The sequence below is a fragment of the Octopus sinensis genome, linkage group LG18 (genome assembly GCF_006345805.1).
Source record: "Octopus sinensis linkage group LG18, ASM634580v1, whole genome shotgun sequence".
NCBI lineage: Eukaryota > Metazoa > Mollusca > Cephalopoda > Octopoda > Octopodidae > Octopus > Octopus sinensis.
The window spans coordinates 35,316,296-35,337,968 of NC_043014.1; the positions used below are offsets into that span (position 1 = coordinate 35,316,296).

The 21,673-nt window shown below is 35.1% G+C and overlaps 2 protein-coding genes and 1 non-coding gene across 3 annotated transcripts in view; all 3 read left to right on the top strand.

Moving 5' to 3' along the window:
* Nucleotides 1–10,626, top strand: part of LOC115221697 (protocadherin Fat 4-like) — a 26,574-nt gene extending 15,948 nt beyond the window's left edge. Inside the window, exons 10-13 of the mRNA XM_029791903.2 lie at nucleotides 3,345–3,479; nucleotides 6,291–6,392; nucleotides 8,384–8,493; nucleotides 10,489–10,626. Coding sequence (XP_029647763.1) covers nucleotides 3,345–3,479; nucleotides 6,291–6,392; nucleotides 8,384–8,493; nucleotides 10,489–10,498 — 357 coding nt within the window. The 3' untranslated portion in view covers nucleotides 10,499–10,626. The remainder of the gene's footprint in view (nucleotides 1–3,344; nucleotides 3,480–6,290; nucleotides 6,393–8,383; nucleotides 8,494–10,488) is intronic.
* LOC115221837 lies at nucleotides 2,910–3,020 on the top strand. The gene has a single exon (XR_003882657.1). It is a non-coding gene; the product is annotated as a U6 spliceosomal RNA (small nuclear RNA).
* The window catches only part of LOC115221699, a 24,128-nt gene continuing 12,951 nt past the window's right edge, over nucleotides 10,497–21,673 (top strand). Inside the window, exons 1-5 of the mRNA XM_029791904.2 lie at nucleotides 10,497–10,628; nucleotides 12,798–12,902; nucleotides 16,533–16,637; nucleotides 18,044–18,187; nucleotides 18,394–18,451. Coding sequence (XP_029647764.1) covers nucleotides 12,840–12,902; nucleotides 16,533–16,637; nucleotides 18,044–18,187; nucleotides 18,394–18,451 — 370 coding nt within the window. The 5' untranslated portion in view covers nucleotides 10,497–10,628; nucleotides 12,798–12,839. The remainder of the gene's footprint in view (nucleotides 10,629–12,797; nucleotides 12,903–16,532; nucleotides 16,638–18,043; nucleotides 18,188–18,393; nucleotides 18,452–21,673) is intronic.

Here is a 21,673-nt window from a genome sequence, read left to right on the forward strand (position 1 = left end):
ATATACACACTTGTATATAATATAGTATAATATATATATATATACATACATACATATATATATATATATATATATATATATATGTATATATATAAGTATATATATACATACATATATATATATATATATATATACATACATATACACACTTGTATATAATATAGTATAATATATATATATATCGATCCATACAAGCATACATCCCATGCCCTAAGATATTCATAATGATTATACAACACACCATCCTCCTTTGTATAGATGACGCAAATTGTTTAAAATAGAGAAATATTCGTCATAGAATATCATTAATTGGACCCCATGTCCTTCACCTAGTTCCTCACACCTGTACACCCACATACTTTCACACACACTGATAGGTGTATACATACATACATACATACATACATACATACATACATACGTATACACACACATCTATATATTTGTGTCTGTGTGTATGAAAATGCACACGTATTTACACGCATATGAATATATATATATATATATATATATATATATATATATACATACATTCGCAATCTCTCCCTCACACGTACACTAACGCAATCACACTTACAGACGTGAGCTCACATATTCAAGCAATTACACGAATACATATATACGCATATAAAGATCTCATGCATACGCACTCTAACGCACATGCACATACATATATATATGTATATATATATATAATATATATATATATATATATATATATGCACACAGACACATGAGCATTAGATACATTCACATACATATCTCCCACACAAATATACACACATAAACACACACACACACATTTGCATACATTTTTATTCTATATACATATATATATATATATAATATGTTCATTGAAAACACACACTAACAATTTTACTGTGTGAAAAACAACAAATGCCGATGTCATTTTCACACACCAGGAATGCCATATAACCTGTCTGGAATATCGTGCGTGTATGTGTGTGCGCGCATGTGTGTGTATGTATGTATGTATGTATGTATGTATGTAAGTACGTATGTATGTACGTATCTACATACATATGTATAATATTAAAATAGGAAAAGGGAAATGTTTTGGTATTATTCATTCTCCATTACACGTATCAGGTCGCTCTGGGGCGTTATAGGGTATATGCAGCCCAAAGGGCCGAAGCGCTCATGGGTAGATACTCAATGGCTAGCCAACAATGTGTCGCATATATATGTATACGCTTGATGTGAAGAGTCACCTTAGAGTTTTGTTAATTTATTCGTAAGATGTAATTAAGGTGTAAACTCATTATTCCTCTTATATTTTATTATCAAAGGCGGCGAGCTGGCAGAATCGTTAGCACGCCGGGCGAAATGCGTAGCCGTATTTCGTCTGTCGTTACACGAGTTCAAATTCCGCCGAGGTCGACTTTGCCTTTCATCCTTTCGGGGTCGATAAATTAAGTACCAGTTACGCACTGGGGTCAATGTAATCGACTTAATCCGTTTGTCTAGCCTTGTTTGTCCCCTCTGTGTTTAGCCCCTTGTGGGTAGTAAAGAAATAGGTATTTCGTCTGTTGTTACGTTCCGAGTTCAAATTCCACCGAGGTTGAATTTGCCTTTCATTCTTTCGGGGTCGATAAATTAAGAACCAGTTACGCACTGGGGTTGATGTAATCGACTTAATCCGTTTGTCTGTCCTTGTTTGTTCCCTCTGTGTTTAGGCCCTTGTGGGTAGTAAAGAAATATATATTTTATTACCATGGTTAACCATCCAATATGGCGGTGCAGGTTGCTGATGTTTTCTTCAAGTTTTGTTTTCCAGTTAGTTTTTAGTTTCATTGGCGTGTATACTTCAAATTTCTCCTAGGTTTTCTTTTATGAAGGTATTAATAGTCCAATAATTAACATCACATGATTCCATGTGGTCGCTAGCAACATCGTCGATAACTTTCAATATTAGAACTGTTGGATTCTTCTTAACCGTGTTAAGAATGGCTTGTTGCTTAATGATAGTTTCGAATAAGTAGAAACTTTTTATACGCACTGTGGCTTCAGGATGACTCTAAGTTGAATATATTCTACAGTTTTCCCTGATGACTCAACTACATTTGGAGAGACACAAGAATTTAATGATGGTAGCTGCGATTTGTTTACGTTATACTTCAAATTTCTCCTAGGTTTTCTTTTATGAAAGTATTAATAGTCCAGTAATTAACATCACATGATTCCATGTGGTCGCTAGCAACATCGTCTATAACTTTCAATATTAGAACTGTTAGATTCTTCTTAACCGTGTTAAGAATGGCTTGTTGCTTAATGATAGTTTCGAATAAGTAGAAACTTTTTATACGAACTGTGGCTTCAGGATGACTCTAAGTTGAATATATTCTACAGTTTTCCCTGATGACTCAACTACATTTGGAGAGACACAAGAATTTAATGATGGTAGCTGCGGTTTGCTTACGTTATTTTCGATCTCCCTTTCGTCAAGTTTTGGCCAGTTCTCAGTGTTTTTTAAAAACTCAGATGCTTGTTGCCGAAGTTGTTTCGCAGTAAGGGTTCTTAAGTTGAGGTGTGCTACGTCCCAGTATTTTTTTTAGACCACATCATATATCCAATAAAAGGGTCTTCGCGGGTTTTTTCATAGCATCAAAGAAGATCTTGGTTTAGATGCAGAGTTATTGCATATCAAAACAGGAAGTTGAAAGATACATTGGTATTATCTATCGCTATTATTTATCATTTATAACATATCAAACTTTGTAATCCCCATCAGCAAATGAAGTACGTGTAATGGTGAGTAAATAATACCAATAAATTCATATGCGCGCGTTTATGAGGCTACAATCATGCTCAACGGAAAATGTTAATATATGAGCGTACGCACTTACACACATACACGTACACTCACGCACTCATACAAGCACAAACACGCACAAACAGACACAGACAGTACATATACTAGAATTGGAACGATACAGAGACGATTAGCATGGCCCCTGCGCAAGGATGACATGCAAATTCGTGAAGCGTTCCATATTTTTTCTAAAACGGCGGTGCATCAGCATGGCCGCAGCTCTGAGCTGAAACAAGAAAAACGAAAAACGAAGACACATGCGCGCACACACACACACACACACACACACACACACACACACACACACACACACACACACACGCACACATACACACACACACACACACACACACACACACACACACACACACGAAGACACCCACCGTCATTCATAAGGCTGAAAGACAAAAATCTATAACATACATCTGCTGCAATTTCACTATCCAAAATTTTATGAAATCTATATACTCGTCTGTTCATGAGTACAATTTTTGTCTTCGATCTATTTCAGGACCCCTGTACGATATTTCAAATAAGGAAAATGTCTACCAGCACTAACAATAAATGGTTCGGATTGATTGCCTTGAAGAGAAAGCTGGATTATGAAACGTCACCAAGAAAGTTTGTGTTCCAGTTATTGGCTACAGTATGTCCTTCATTCGTTTTGTTCTATCAACCCATGCTACTGTCGTTGTTACAATTTTTTGATTATATTTTTATTCCTTGTCTGAAGAAAACAAAAGATGTCAGAGTTAAGAACCATTTCAGGTTCTTCGAGATTGGTTGGAAGGAAGGAAGTTATCCGTTGACCGGGGACATGAGCTCGATGCATGCAATAGAGTTAAAAATGAAATCTGTTAATTTTGTTCAATTTTGTTTGGAGATGGTGATGATTTAGTCTACTTCCCAAATATCATGGATGAGTTTCTGTGTGACATATTTCACTCACAAGGCTTTGATTGACTAGAAGTTATAGCAGAAGACACCTTAGGTTGCATGCAGGAAGATCAAATCTGACACCTTGAGAATTGACTATCTTAAGCACATAAATCTATGATGGAAATATCTCCAATTATATCAATCACTAATATGTATTGACATATAAATAAATATATATATATATACATATATATATACATATACATACATATATACATATACGTACATACATATAAGCATACATATATATATATATATATATATATATATACTATATATATATATATATATATATATATATATATATATACTATATATATATATAATATATATATATATATATATATATATATATATATATATAAGTTCAGTAAAAATTTAGATTCAATTGAATATGGTACTTAAGTTAAAGGCACCAGAATTTGGTATGGTATTATCCATATAATTCAAAATTGGGTGATTATAGTCAAAATAACCAACAAGGATATCCAAAGGTAATACAGTACGATCGTTTCATGCGACTTCATTTAATTAAACAATGCAAATGTTACATTAGTTTTAAAATGTAGAGCAAACTTCAGCTGCATATGGAATTTTTCAAGTTAAATTGGAAAGATTCAATTTTATACTTATTCCATTTACCAACATCACAAAGAGGGTAAGTAGATAGGCACAGAGACCAGTTTCATCAAGAGAAACATGGTAATAAATACATTTTAAAACTGATGTATTACCTGGATATATATATATATATATAGATATATATATATATATATATATATATATATATATATTATAGTGGGCTTATTAACAAATAATCAATAGCGACAAAAGCAGTTGTTGTAATAACAAAAGGCAATCTTTATCCTCAGCTTAACATACACACATGCACACACACACATACACATACGCACACGCGCACACACATACACACACAAATAGAGAGAGAGAGAGAGAGAGAGAGAGGGGGGGAAAGACAGGGGTGAAGGCAAGAGAGACAGAGTGAGAAAGAGAGAGAGAGACAGAGGGGAGAGAGAGAAAGAGAGTGAGGGGATGAGAATGCATCTGTAAAGCGAAGATAATACGAAGTTAAGCAAGTAAAACAAAAAAGGTGGTTGAAAAGTCAAGAAACGAAGTACTAACAACGAGAGACCGTGCAATGAAATTAAAAAAAACACCAATGAAAGGAACAGAAACGGATCTAACACTTCGGATTATACCTTTTAACAAAAGAAGTAAAATCAATAAGAGATATAAGAGAAAATTTATGATGAGTGCCAGTATGGGAGGTTTAGTTTAAATAGAAAGTAGGAGAGTGAGTTAGTAGGACCGGATGTAGAAACACAATCTGTTTCATAGTGAGAGTAAGTGGGAAGAGAAAAATGATGAAGCGAAAAGGGGAGAAGAGGAGGAGGGAAAGAGAGAGAAATTAAATGTGCAATGTTGTCATTCGGTATGCATATTATTTACAAATATAAATTTACATGTACGTGTATATATGTGATTATATAAACGTGTTAACGTATAAAGCATATACATATACATACATATATATACAGGGTGAAGGTGGCGAGCTGGCAGAAACGTTAGCACGCCGGGCGAAATGCTTAGCGGTAGTTCGTCTGCCGTTACGTTCTGAGTTCAAATTCCGCCGAGGTCAACTTTGCCTTTCATCCTTTCGGGGTCGATTAAATAAGTACCAGTTACGCACTGGGGTCGATATAATCGACTTATCCGTTTTTCTGTCCTTGTTTGTCTCTCTGTGTAGCCCCTTGTGGATAGTAAAGAAAAGGTATTTCGTCTGCCGTTATGTTTGCGTTCAAATCCGCCGAGGTCAACTTTGCCTTTCATCCTTTCGGGGTCGATTAAATAAGTACCAGTTACGCACTGGGGTCGATATAATCGACTTAATCCGTTTTTCTGTCCTTGTTTGTCCTCTCTGTGTTTAGCCCCTTGTGGCTAGTAAAGAAATAGGTATTTCGTCTGCCGTTATGTTCTGCGTTCAAATTCCGCCGAGGTCGACTTTGCCTTTCATCCTTTCAGGGTCGATAAATTAAGTACTAGTTATGCACTGGGGTCGATGTAATCGACTTAATCCGTTTGTCTGTCCTTGTTTGTCCCTTCTATGTTTAGCCCCTTGTGGACAATAAAGAAATAATATACATACATATATACAGGGTGTGCCAGAAGTCGCGTACCATTCTGGTTTTCATTTTAAATAATTAAAGCATTTTATTTTATTACATTTTTACTGCATGTTTTATTGTAGAGGGTGCTCAATTTGAGCATTTGTTACCATTAATTTCAAGAAAGTGCTTTTGAAATCAACAAGGGTTTATTCTTTTAAAAAACCAGGGTGGTGCGCAATTTCTAGGACACCGTGTATATATATATATATATGTGTGTATGTGTGTGTGTATGTGTGTGTGTGTGTGTGAACAGCCAAAGGCAAAATAAAAACCATATACAACCTAAAACACAAAACGACTTCACTGGAAATTATTGCTTTTGATTTCAGGATGGGAAGAACGAAAATAAATATAATATCACGATTCTTCTGGAAGATTCCAATGACGAACCACCGTCTTTTGTTCCGTCAAAGGAATGGTCTATTAAAGAGGTAAGAGAAATGATTTAATATTTATTGGGTATTTAAAGGCATGAAAATTATCAGAAAACGATAAACTTTATTATTACTGTTTACCGTTTACGTTCTACGTGTCTCAGTCATTAGAATCTGGCCAAGCTGGGGCATCGCCTTGAAGAATTTTCTTGTTGAATGAATTGACCCCAGTACTTATGTTTTTTAGCCTGATTCTTATTCAATCGGTCTCTTTTGCCGAACTGCTACGTTACGGGGACCTAAAAATCATCGGTTGTCGAGCGGTCTGGGAACATCGTTACCAACATATTCATCTTGCTTCAGTTGCTTAAAAAGACGATTTATTCATTTCAGCATGACTAAATCATCTTTTTTATAGCACATCTCTCTATATATAAACAGCAGTTTGTCTGTGTGTGTGTCTGTGTGTCTGTTAGGTTGTACCCTCACCCTGACCACGGCTTTCAACCGATTCTGATGAAACTTGATACACACATAGCTCAATGTCATAATTCAAAACTAACGCAGCGAAAATTTTGAAAAGTTCCCCCAGTTCTGAAAAAAATCGATAAATTCCACATGGGGTCGAGAATCAGAAACACAAACCACAGACTGTCTAAGGGACGCAACTCGACCTTTTTAACTCTCAAAAAAAATTTACCATCATTTTTTTTCCATTTTTTTGCTATTTTTTGGCTATAACTCTCTAAAAATGCTTTATAGTTATTTCCCTTACAAACCCGAGCAACGCCGGGTGATACTGCTAGTTTTAATTTAAAATGCTAATACTTTATTTCTTTTACCCATGATAATGCTCTCAAAGCATTTTCTCCTTTTTGTTTTTAATATATAAATATCAAAGCGGTGCCCCAGCACTAAAACAAGTAAAAGATATATAAGGCAGCAAAATGTCACGATCGCTAGCATGCCAGGCAAATGCGTTCAAATTCTGCCAAGGTCAACTTTCCCTTTCATGCTTTTGGGATTGATAGAACAAGTACCTATTGCGCATTGATGGCATTTGGCAAAAATGAATCTCTCATATATGCATGTATGTCTGTGCTTGCGATATATTATATACGTGTAATTTAAATATATAGCATATATATACACACACAAAACACATACATACATACAACATACATACAACATACATACATACATACATACTACATACATACAACATTAGGCTGCCCCCTCGGTATCGAGTATGCCATTGCACGAACTTAACTGTCAATGGTGCTGTGATCGAATGTGACTTTTAGCCAGTTAAAGATCTACAATGTCTTGTACAGAATTGGCAACTAAAACCTTTACCGGTAATAGCCGCTGTGTAGTTGTAAACTGGGCTTCATGTACCTTTGCATGTCGTTAAGTCCTCCTGCCGAATTACACTCTCTTCCCATGCCCAACAGATATGATTAGTATGGTGTGTTACACCACCCCAGTGGCCAGGTTGTCACTCATCTGTCTCGCGAGACAGAAACATACATACATACATACATACATACATACATACACAACACACACACACACACACATACATACATACATACATACATACACACACCAACACATACCATACATACATACATACATACATAAGCACACGCTCCTCCATGCTCACACACAGACACACACACACACACACACACACACAACACACACACACACACACAATGAATGCCATGTAGCCGCACGCAATCGCTAGATTGTGCGTTCGATTCTCGGACCGGGTGGCGCGTTGTGTTCTTGAGCAAAACACTTCATTTCATGCTGCCCTGCCATCATTTCGACTTCGGACGTGTGGTACACCTGTGTAATTGCACAGGAATTGTCGATTTGATGGAGGGTAAACAAGCTCAGGTAAATATTTGATCGCTATAAACAAAATCATCAGTGTTGTTTTTCAGGAAGAAATTGTGGAGCCCTCATTTGCTGCCCAACGACAGAAGAGTTCATGAAGTGTACAAACACAAATATTCATACATGCATTTTCTATATTACAGAATGCTAAACCTGGAACCTTTTTAGAAGGACCTCTAGAGATTTCTGATCTGGATGAAACTCCTGCTTTTTCTAATATTACTCTCACATGTGATTCTGCTAATGGAAAGAGGTAGTTACGTATTTTTTCTATTATATTATGACGAATGCATGAGCATATATATATATATATATATATATATATATATATATATATATATATATATATAATATATATATATATATACAGATATATATATACATATACATACACACACACATATATATAGTCGTGACTTTTCATGTTTTAATTTAAAATGGAAATGAACATCAGTTTTTTTTATGTGATTGGAATGAAAAATTGTCGAGATATTTCTTGACATGAAAGCAATGGTAGCCTTTAATACACAAATAAAGAATCATTATCCACCAATGCGGAGTTGACCACTCATTCTCATTGTTTGATATTTTCGTATATTTATTCATATCATATGTTAAGGTAGCGAGCTGGCAGAAATTGGTAGTTCGTAGGGGGAAATGCTTGCGGCATTTCGTTCGTCTTTACATACTGTGTTGAAATTCTGCCGAAGTCAACTTTGCTTTTCATTCTTCCGGAACTGGTACATATTTCATCGACCCTGAAAATACGAAGGGCAAAGTGAACTTCAGTGGAAACTAATAATAATAATAATCAATAAATAAATGTCTTAATGCAGTGTCAGGCACTGTCTCTCATGGCTTCTGATTTTAACTGATTGGAAGTGCTGTCTTCGTGTACATGCTTTGTCTCAGTATAAAAGATGGGCTACAGCAAATATTCTGCTCAATACCACAGATTTGTTTGTCTGTTATTTGACCTTAACCAATTGAGCCCATACCTTGGTAGCTGACGATATGTGCATCTTTGATCATGAGCAGAAGTAGTGGGGTAGCATCATAGCCACATGTTGAGAGGAGGTCTTTGGAGTTTGAATAATTTACCTCTGGAAACATGGGTGTTTCGTTCATAATCTTTAAACAAACCTTATTCAGGAACCTTTTGAGTGGTATGAGATACTCGAAGACAATTCATACTGAGCCCCCACCTGCAAGGTCATGTGCTGTTTATCGTGATATGAGATCACCATGTCGCGCACATATGGTTGTGATGCATGTGCCTGATGTACCCTTATCGAACAGGTAGTCACTGGGCAGAAATGAAAGAGAAAATCCTGCATAAGCTTGCCGTTGTAAGACACACCAATATGCATGAGAGAGAACCACTTCATAAACTCTCAAATACAATCCAAAATAGAAAACAAATTAAAATTGGAAACTATTTAACAAAAGAAATTATACAAGAACTAAAACCAAATTTCAATGAATTAAACGAAATTATTTACGCAGCTGCGAAAGCACCTGATTGGTTAGTAAGAGATATTACTTACCTACTGTCAAAAAATAATGAAACGAAATTTCCCCCAAACTACTGACCCCTAACATGTCAATCTACCACGTATAAAATTTCAACATCCATCCTCGTGAAGAAAGCATACAAACACTCGGCAACAAATGAAACAAAAGTGAAAGATGATAATGATGATGAGGATGATAATAATAATAATAATAATAATAATAATAATAATAATAATAATAATAATAATGCCCGGATGCAGAACCAAGTACAGGTTCTCATGGCTTCTGATCAACAAATTGGAAGTGTTATCATGTGCATTGGTGTACCACAGATTTGCTTGTCAGTTGTTTGACTTTAACCAGTTGAGCATGTCCTTTGGTGGCTGATGATATGTGCATCTCTGATCATGAGCAGAAGTAGTGGGACAGGACCATAGTCATGTCTTGAGAAAAATTCTTCAGGGTTTGAATAACTCAGCTCTGGAAACATGGGTGTTTCGTTCATCATCCTTAAACAACCCTTATTCAAGGATCGTTTGAGCGGGATGGGCTACTCGACCTGAAAATATTTTTAACTGGGTCCCACCTGCGAGATCATGCACCGTTTATCTTGATATGAGATCACTATGTCACACACGTGTATGTTTAGGTATAAAATTCGCAAAACAATATTCGACAACGAATCTTAATGCAATGCATGTTTTATATACATCCTAATAATTTCTCATTTCAGTACAAAATAGCTGTGAAACATTCGTATTCGCAACTCCGACAAGGCGGAACAAAACGAAATCCTGGCGTACTGATTTAATATTGGCCAAAGCGCTGAATTATGAAAGGCGTCAAGTCTACACCATCCGATTTAAAGCAACTGTAAGTATTGTCATAAGCGTCACTACAGCGTAGTTCTTATTGTTATTTATCTTCAGATTGGCCCTGGACAAATAGAGGTCGGTATCTGGCTCTCTAAGACTATATGGTGGTAGGACTTCTTAAGTTCCTTGAGCTCACGATTAACCCTTAAGAAGTCCTACCACCATAATGTTAGAATATGATACCTTTCTTAGCATTTAACCAAATGCTTAGAACGTCTGATCAACTAGGTGATAGGACTGAAACATATATGTAGGTTCCTTTATTTTATTTTTTGAGTTTTATGATTTGTAATAAAATTATTTGTGCTGTTATGGCTTTTAACAAAAAATTTCATTATTTAATAGCAAATAAATAAATTATTCATACATCCGTTATTTCTCCATTTTCTTTTCTCTCAATATTGATAAAAAAAAATTCAATAATCCTAACATATACCAGTGTTTTTCGCATTATATGATAGTGATTAACCAGTGGAATACCTTGGATTATATAATTCCTAATGAGGATATATCTTCCTCGAATTAACTACACACACACACTCACACCACGCACACACGCACACACACACACATATGTATATATGTGTGTGTATGTGTATGATATATATATATATATATATATATAATATATATATATTCACACATACACACACATATATACATATATGTATATAAATATTTATATATATATATATATATATATATATATATATATATATATATATATGGTATATATATATGGTATATGCATATATGTATACATATATGTACATACATATATATATATATATCTGCCTACATATATATAAATTATATATATGTATAGTATATACCTTTGTGTGTGCGTCTCTGTGTCTGTGTTTGTTCCCCATCACCACTTGACAATCGGTGTTGGTGTGTTTACATCCTCGTAACTTGTCGGTTCGACAAAAGAAACTGACAGAAGTACTAGCCTTTTAAAATAAGTTCCCGAGGTCTATTTGTTCGACTAAGACCCTTTAAGGCAGTACTCCAGTATGGCCACAGTAAAATGACTGGAACAAATAAAAGATGAAGAGAAAGGATAAATGATGTTTTCTTGATGAGCTGGCGGAATCATTAGATCATGGGGAAAACGTCTTACAATATTTCTCCTGGATCTTCACGTTCTGGGTTCGAAATTTACCGGCCGTGTGACTAATTTAGACGCCATTACTCTTTTACTCTTTTACTTGTTTCAGTCATTTGACTGCGGCCATGCTGGAGCACCGCCTTTAGTCGAGCACATCGACCCCAGGACTTATTCTTTGTAAGCCCAGTACTTATTCTATCGGTCTCTTTTGCCGAACCGCTAAGTGACGGGGACGTAAACACACCAGCATCGGTTGTCAGCAATGCTAAGGGGGACAAACACAGACACACAAACACACACATACATATATACATACAGATATATATATATATACATATATACGACGGGCTTCTTTCAGTTTCCGTCTACCAAATCCACTCACAAGGCATTGGTCGGCCCGGGGCTATAGCAGAAGACACTTGCCCAAGATGCCACGCAGTGGGACTGAACCCGGAGCCATGTGGTTGGTTAGCAAGCTACTTACCACACAGCCACTCCTGCGCCTATATTATTTAAATTGGTCAACTAGCAGAGTCGTTAAAGTGTTGTAGTAAATGCTCTGTTTCATTTGTTCCGCCTCTTCAGAGTTTGAATTTAAACGAAATCAACTTCGACTTTCATTCCTCCTGGATGGATAAAATAAATTATTAGTCAAGTACTGGGGTCGACTGTATTGACTAGCCCTTTCTTAGAATTGCTGTATCAAAATTTTAAATATCATTATTTATCATTAGTTACATCCCAAATCCTACTGAAGTTGACTTTGGCTTTTATCTTGCGATAGTCGATGAACTGAGTATTAAGGTCAATGTAAATGAATTGTTCCCTTCATCGAATATGTAGAACAAGGAACAGCCATCATCACCATCATTGTCGTCGTCGTCGTCGTCGTCGTCGTCATCATCATCATCATCATCATCATCATCATCATCATCATCCTCATCATCATCATCATCCCCATCATCATCATCCTCATCATCATCATCATCCCCATCATCATCATCATCATCATCATCATCATCATCATCATCATTAACGTTATCATTATTTCTACAGGATGGCAAATCAAATTCGTATCTAGAAAGAAAAATCTACGTGATGGACGTCAATGATAATCCACCATTTTTTAACGACTCGGTGACCAATGCAACTTTATCTATGGTAAGTGAATGTTTTATATAAGCTATCAATCAATCAATCAATCAATCAATCAATTAACCAATCTATCAATCAGTCCGTCAGTCCGTCCATCTGTTAGTCTCTCTGTCTCTCTCTTTATCTCTCAATCTCTACATATCTATCTGCCTGTCTGTCTATCTGTCTATCTTTTTATCTTTATATATATCTGTCTCCTTGTTTGACCATCCATCCATCCATCCATCATCATCATTATCACCTCCACTCCGTATGTTATTTATTCCATGATGTAATAGGCTGTATTATTCAGAATGTTTGCACATCGGAAGTGCTAAATGTTTCCGAGGCCCCCATGAGTGGCAACATTACCCCGTCATCTGCCGCATAAACCTTTATACTGTCACATAAATCTTAGCGTGTCTTTAGTATAGAAGACTACTCTGTTTCAAGAATTCTGGTCCGGTCTCTTCTTTGGGGATTCTTTTCCTTTTTCATTCCACATGTCTCGAATGTATGGAAAAAGGTCATGGTGCATGGGTTCTGACCTTATATCTTACTATGCCATAAATACAATCTATAATTAAAGCTCTTATATCCTATAATTTAACCATTTATATAAAGTAATCATTTCATAATAAGTATACAATATAATTTTGCAATTCTATAGCTTATTCATTTGAAATATAATAAATATTGAATTTTGATTTAAGTTAACGATGTCAATAATTAATTTTTTATATTTAATTATTTAAATAATTGATGATTTAAATATTTTGATATTTTTTCGTTTAAATAATTGATAATTTTGATATTCAATTATTTTGATAATTAAATAATTCTAATATTTAATAATATTAGTAATTAATAATTTAATAATTAACTATTCTATAAAATCACCATTTAAAAAAGATTATCTCTTACATTATGTAAATGTCACCTAATTTAATAATTTTAAATATAATTAATAATGAACAATAATTTCAATATAAAAAAATAATCTTAATAATTAATAATTTTTTAAGAGCGGTGAGCTGGCAGGATAGTTAACACGCCGAGCGAAATGCTTAGCGGCATTTTGTCCATTTATACATTCTGAGTTTAAATTCGACCGGGTTGAACTTTACCTTTCATGCTTTGGGGTCGATAAAATAAGTACCAGTTGAATACCCGTGTCGATTTAATCGACTTATACCCTCCCAAACCTGCTGGCCTTGTGCCAAAATTTGAAACCAATAATTAGCAATTTTAAGAAGGCGGTGAGTTGATAAAATCGTTAGCTCGCCGGAAAAAATACTTAGCAGTATTTCATTCATCTTTACGTTCCAAGTTAAAATTCTTCCGATGCCAACTTTTCCTTTTATCTTTTCGGGATCGATAGAATAAGTACCAGTTGTGCACTGGGGTCGATGTAATGGACTAGTACACTCCTCTAAAATTTCAAACCCTGTACCTATAGAAAGGAATAATTAAGAATTTTAAGTATTCGATAATTTTAAAAATTGATAATTTAATAATTAACTATTCTATAAGGTAACAATTTCTTAAGTTATCTCATTTCATTTATGCTCTTTCATAATTTAATGATGTGTAACAAATATGAATTAATAATTAATAATTTAATAATTAGCCATTCTATACGATATTTCAAAATTTAGCTACTGTGCAATTTAATTATTTCATACATTAACCATTTCATATTTTAATTATTTCATAAGTTAACAGTTCTGTAATTTAACAATCTAGTAAATTAACTATGTTTTAACTATTCCATGAAACAACTATTTCATTATTTGAACGGTGAAACAAAAAGCAGATAATAATAATAACCATACTGTGTAAATATTGGGCTAAAAATCCCTTTGGTATGAAGTGCACGGTGGAATCAAAAATTCCCAGATTAGTATGTTTAAAAAAAATTAACTTATTTATCTTAGTTTATACATCATTTCTTTCGAAATAGTCACATTGCGCAGCAATACACCGGTCCCAGCGTTCCTGCCACTTTTGGAATCCGGCCGGAAGTCGTTTTCTGCAAGTGAGTCGAGGACTGTCTGCAATTTGCTCTGAATCTCGATCTTTGAGCAGCATTTTCATCCCAGGAAAGAGATAGACGTTCGAAGGTACTAAATCTAGAGAATAGGGCGGGTGCTGAAGCGATACCAAGTTGCTTTGGGCGAGAAATTCACGAGCTCGTAGCGCTAGGTGACAATTCAATACTTCGCTGTCCACAGATCCGGTTGCTTTCGCCTAATGTCCGCTCTCAAATGCTTCAAAGCGTCGCAGTAGTCTCGGGGGAGGGGGGCGAATTCTCGATGCACAATACCACATTTCCAGAGGGTGACACTCGTGGTAGGTCTCCCAGAGACGTTTTCCACTTTTGAAGTACCCGTGCCACTGGAAACATTGCTGTAAGCTTGCTGAAGCATACTCAATACCTCTATAGCAGACTTCCCAAGTTTAACGCAAAATTTCACATTGGCTCTTTGTTCCTGCCCATAATAAAATCGCAGACTACAGCATAACACAAATTACAAAACTTGTGAAGTAAACACAGCGATGTCACCACCTCGTAGAAGGTTGTCGAAATATGCAATAATTTTACCGTTTTACAGTAAATTTTTCCATTCACTAAATTCTTCTTCTTTATGCCTTTAACCCTCCAACGCGGAGTATAGGCCACTTATAGTTGAATTCCATGTCGCATAATTTTTGGCTTCTGTACTTATACTCTGCCATGCATGTCCCCCTTTCTCTAGTTCCTCTGGTGTTGATCTCCGCCTCGAGTTCTTAGACCTACCTCTCCTTCTATATCCATCCGGTTTCCACTGCCAAGCACTTTTCGCTCTCAAAGCCCAACTCCTCGTCCTCGTCGTGAGAGATGGAAACAGGTAAAGCTGGCGCTGGTGAAGTTGAATGGGCAAATCACCCGTGGAATGGATTTTCAAATTGATTACGAAAACACTGATACTCTCTTTACTCTTTTACTTGTTTCAGTCATTTGACTGCGGCCATGCTGGAGCACCGCCTTTAATCGAGCAAACTCGACCCCGGGACTTATTCTTTTGTAAGCCCAGTACTTATTCTATCGGTCTCTTTTGCCGAACCGCTAAGTAACGGGGACATAAACACACCAGCATCGGTTGTCAAGCAATGCTAGGGGGACAAACACAGACACACAAACACACACACGCATATATATATATATATAATATATATATATATATATATATATATATATATATATATATATATAAATATATATATATATATATATAAATATATATATATACATATACGACGGGCTTCTTTCAGTTTCCGTCTACCAAATCCACTCACAAGGCTTTGGTCGGCCCGAGGCTATAGTAGAAGACACTTGCCCAAGGTGCCACGCAGTGGGACTGAACCCAGAACCATGTGGTTGGTAAACAAGCTACTTACCACACAGCCACTCTGACAAATCTTGTATTAATTCACTAAATTAAGCATACGTTAATTTAAATATACCTTGAAGTAGCTATTTCGTAATTTAACTGTTCCATAAATTTTCCATTTTGTAACTTCATCGTTCCCCATAATTTAATAATATTTCTTTAATCTATCAATTTCATAGTCATTAAAAGATGTTCTTCATGTTTGTTTGTTTTTTCTTTACAGTCGACTCCAGTGAATACACTAGTCAAACCCTTAATTGTCGCTCTTGATGTGGACAAGAGTAACAAAATTCTGTCGGTATCGTGTGTATCAGAAGCAATGAACCAGGTGACTCCATATTGTATTACATTTATAACTGACGAACAATATTGTTGTTATTGTTATTTAATATAGAGGGCGGAGGTTTGCTTGAATCGTTAAAATGTCTGCCAAAAATGCATTTAGGTACTTAATTAAGATTTTACAAAATAATTTTCTGCGTTCAAATCCTGCCACGGTCAATTTCCAGAGTCGGTGAAATGAAAATAACGTCAAATACTACGGTTGATTTAACCGCTCAATCTCTCTTTCTAAATTTGTGGTCTTGCACCTATTTGAGAAAACGATTGTTAATTAATCCAAAAGACATGTAATCAAAGGTGTGTCACTCGCAACCTTACCCCACTTCTATTTCCAGACAGAGTACATTTTAAGGACTACATTTTCTTTTGCATTCCTTTAAAATGATGATAGGTTGTGTGATTTAGGAGGGATTTCGCTATTATATCTAGCAGGTCCAGCACCCGTGAAGAGGCTTCCTATCAATTTGGCTCAATGGTTGACTGGAGAGTTTAGATGCGGCGAGGGTTAAATTGATATTATTGCCTTTCAAATGCATTACTGACTTGTTCTTTCCTTGAGCAGAAACCTTCCAATCAATTATTGCCTTAGTTCACAGTTACCTGTCCAAGGGGTTCAAATCAAGTCACTTGGCAATGCTCAGTATAATAAACAGGTACTCTATACAGGAGGAAACTCATCTATTATGTTAATGCCCATTCGCAACATACCCAGATCTTGAGGTAAGCTTATAGTAATTAAAGGCAGAATGATGCTAGCTAAATTACTGGTCAAGCGTAAAACTCTCCCTCTCTCTCTACGTATATATTATACACATGCACTCCCTACATACACACACACACACACAACACACACACACACACACACACACACACACACACAACACACACACACACACACACCACAACACACACATATATATATATACACATTATATATATGTATGTATAGTCGCCAAGATAGATCGGAAACCACTACACACATTTTTTTCTCTCCTTGTTTCTTTTTGTGTTCCTTTCTGTAGAAGAGCGTAGGCTCGAAATGTAAAAGACTTTTTCAGTTCCTGAGCGTTATACTAATATATCTGTTTGTTTTCTGCACCGGTCTTCGTCTTTTGTTTTTTTCGTGAACTCTCCCTATATATATATATATATATATATATATATATATATATATATATATATTATATATATATATATATATATATATATATATATATATATATATACATATATGTATGTAGTTATGCATATGTAATTTATGTATATATATATATATTATATATATATATATATATATCCTTAAATCCTTAAAAATGTTTCAGCCCGAAGGCTGCGGCCATGCTGGGGCAATATATATATATATATATAATATCTACTGTTCTCTACAAACAGTCATCAGCAAACTCTGGGTGTGAAATATTTGGAGTGAAGACTATCAAAACTAATAGCAGTTACTGGGTTGGCCAGTTGGAATTGTTGAAGCCTCTCGTCTATGATGAACTACAGACTACCTATTACGTCACCTTAATGGCATATGTAAGTAATATAACAACAGCCACTACTACTACACTACTACTACTACTACTACTACTACTACTACTACTACTACTACTACGTCATCATAACAACCGCCGTAGTCGCCATCGTCATCATCGTCATAGTCGTTGTCGTCGTCGTCATCGTCATCATCACCATCATCGTTATCGTGATTAAGTGTCTAATATTATGCATCTCATTTACAGGATGGTCAGTTTAATTCGACTCCGACTACCGTAGCTGTCATTGTTGAACCAATTCCTAGTAAGTTGTCTATAATATATACACATATATAGATACGTAAGTAAATGCATACATACATTCATATATATGTATGTATGTGTATATATATATATATATATATATATATGAATAAATAAATGGAGTTTAACGCAGGTGTAAATCAAATATTTTTACTTTCGACACATGTTTCGAAAATTCCACTGATACTATTCAAAAGAATAAATGGTATAAACAATGCAATCTTCTCTTCAGGAAAGTGAAAAAAACAAAACTCGTCAATAAGACATTTTAGCAAAAAATGATGGATTTGTATAGCGATTGAGAGGACGCTATTAATATTGTTTAAAAAAACGTTATATGATATAACGTCATAAGTAGCCAACAGAAAGAGTAGGGATACCAATAGTGAATGTTAAATATAAAGGAAATTAAAGTTTAAATTATATATAATGATAGAGACTACTTATATGCACTAAATGTGTGTTTTTGCCAATGCTTACATCTCTATAACCGCGTTTACTAGAGTACTTTTAGAAAAAATAATGAAAAATAGCTCAGAATTGTAGAGAAGACAGAATTCCTTGCCTTTGTCATAAGGTATCGAAATTAAGAGAATCAACCATTCTAAATGAAATTGTTCATTGTGGTCTTTTAAATCCCAAATCGGTTTGCTGAGACCAGTACTATTACGTTTCTTTCTATCCCTAAATGTTGAGTAATGGATAGAAATTCTTTTAGATAACTCTAACGATGTGCTTCCAATGTAAAATCGTACTTTATTACGAGTACTGATTATACACTGGTATATACAATTTTTAATCTTAGAGTTACTTGACACAAACTTAATTCTATTGGAATTGACTTCAGATACAATAACCTTGTTATTAATATTTCTAGAGGGTTGGATGGTATTAGCTAAATTAATGTTAGTATAAATGTATTAATATTTAACAGTTTGTTATTATGTGAAGAGATAATTTGTAAGAAATTTTTCTGTGTTTGAAAAATATATCCTAACCGTATGTGAATTGATAATAGAGTAATATCTAGAGTATATATATATATACATAATACATACATACATGCATACACACAAATATATATATATATATTATATATATATATATATATATATATATATATATATATATATATATATATATGTCACACTATACACGTGCCGTTGGCAATTTCTTTTTCTTCTTTTCTCATCTACGACGAAGAGCTATGCTCGAAACGTCAAACTTTCTCCTTTCACTGAGCGTCAAGCTAATACATTTTGCCAGTTCTCTTTTTGTCCGATTTATTCATTCATTTGAATTGATTGTGTGTGTGTGTGTGTGTGTGTGTGTGTGTGTGTGTGTTTGCGCGTGCGCGTGTACTCCTATATCTGCCTTTGCATTAAAAAACTTTTAAAAATTAGTACTGAGATCAATATAATGGCTGAAAGAACTCAAAGCGGTACCACAGTGTGATTGTTGTCAAGTAATTGAAAGCAGTAAAAGAGTAAAAGCGAATGCATACATACGTATGTACGTACTTACGTACATACATACATACATACATACATACATACATACATACATACACCAATCTTGAGAAATTAGGGTTATTAAAACCTGAAAGGGGAAAGCTAATTAGAAAATTGCAGATATAAGCCATTGATAGAACTTCAAAATATGTAAAACTTTCTAAAAGTTTAGCATTGAAGTGCATATGCACATGTCTAATCTTGCAGCTATATGCATTGACTCCAAATATTGCACACATGTAAACAAGCATGCGCAAATACCTTACTGATGTTCTTTAATGGCCTAGTGGTTAGAGCAGCGGGCTCGCGGTCGAGGGATCGCGGGTTATGAGCGAAACACCTGAGCTCCACGCGGCTCCGGCAGAAGGTAATGGCGAAACTTCTGCTGATTCTTTCGCCACAACTTACTCTCACTCTTTCCTCCTGCATCTTGCAGCTCACCTGCGACGGACCGGTGTCCCGTCCAGGTGGGGAGCCCATACGCCAAGGAAACCGGGAAACCGGCCCTTATGAGCCAGGGATGGCTCGAGAAGGAACAAGCAATAAATGCAAATAAGCGAATATGCGCATATGTGTGTATATGTATATCTATATGTATCTGCATATGTATGTATATGTATATATATATATATATAATATATATATATATATATATATATATATATATATATATATATATATATATATATATATATATATATATATTATATATATATATATATATATATATATACGTATATACGCCCGCGTGTATGCATGAGTCTATACGTGGGTGTCCTCCTCTGAATATACATGTGGACCAACACAGAATTACAAACCTTCCAGAGGTCCACGTCATCACTAGTAAAAAGAAAGACACCAGCACAAATATCAGCCACAATAAATCCAACCAAATATAATTGAGTGACACTCTTTGAGAATAGATAACACCCTTCTTATAAAAACAGAAGTCCGATTCCTTTAAATGATAAATGATGAAAATACAGAAACCAGGGTTGCGTCCCTTGTTTTGGAAATGACGCGAGCAACAAAAAGAAAACAAAACAAAACTGAAAACCAAAGTTGCGTCCCTTGTTTTTATTTTTCAAACATATGAACATTGCGTGTAGTTATTCTCCACTTGTTTTACTTATATATACCGTAAATCCTCGAGTATAGTCCGCCCTTGAGTATAATACGCAGTGGATTTTCAGAGGGCTGTACCTCTGAAAAACCTAAACCTTGTGTATAATACGCACCACTTCTCTAACATGAGTCAAGGAGGTCTATATAACGTCCTTGGTTTGTAAAAATGTATACGGTAACGTCTTTTATTATTATTATTGTATATATAACATAATGCAAACGTGTAGCTTTTTTGTGCATTTTGTTTGCAGAAAATAAAGAAACAACAGTAATAACGTTTAATAAATGTTCCTTACTGCAAGTTATGGATGATTATTTTATGACTTCATTGCTTTCAGGCTTAGCTTAAGGTATTTTCGCGCCCGGCATCACAAAATGCGTCTGAATAAACATTGCCGGACAGCAAATAGAGACTCGGACATTGCTTAGAAAATAACTTTCATTTTTAACCTCGTATATAGTACGCACTAGGGATTTTAACCTTATAAACGAGGACTTACGGTATTTAGACAAACATTTCGACGCATTTTTTCTCAATATTTTTCACACAGACACACATACACACACGGACGCACACACACACACAC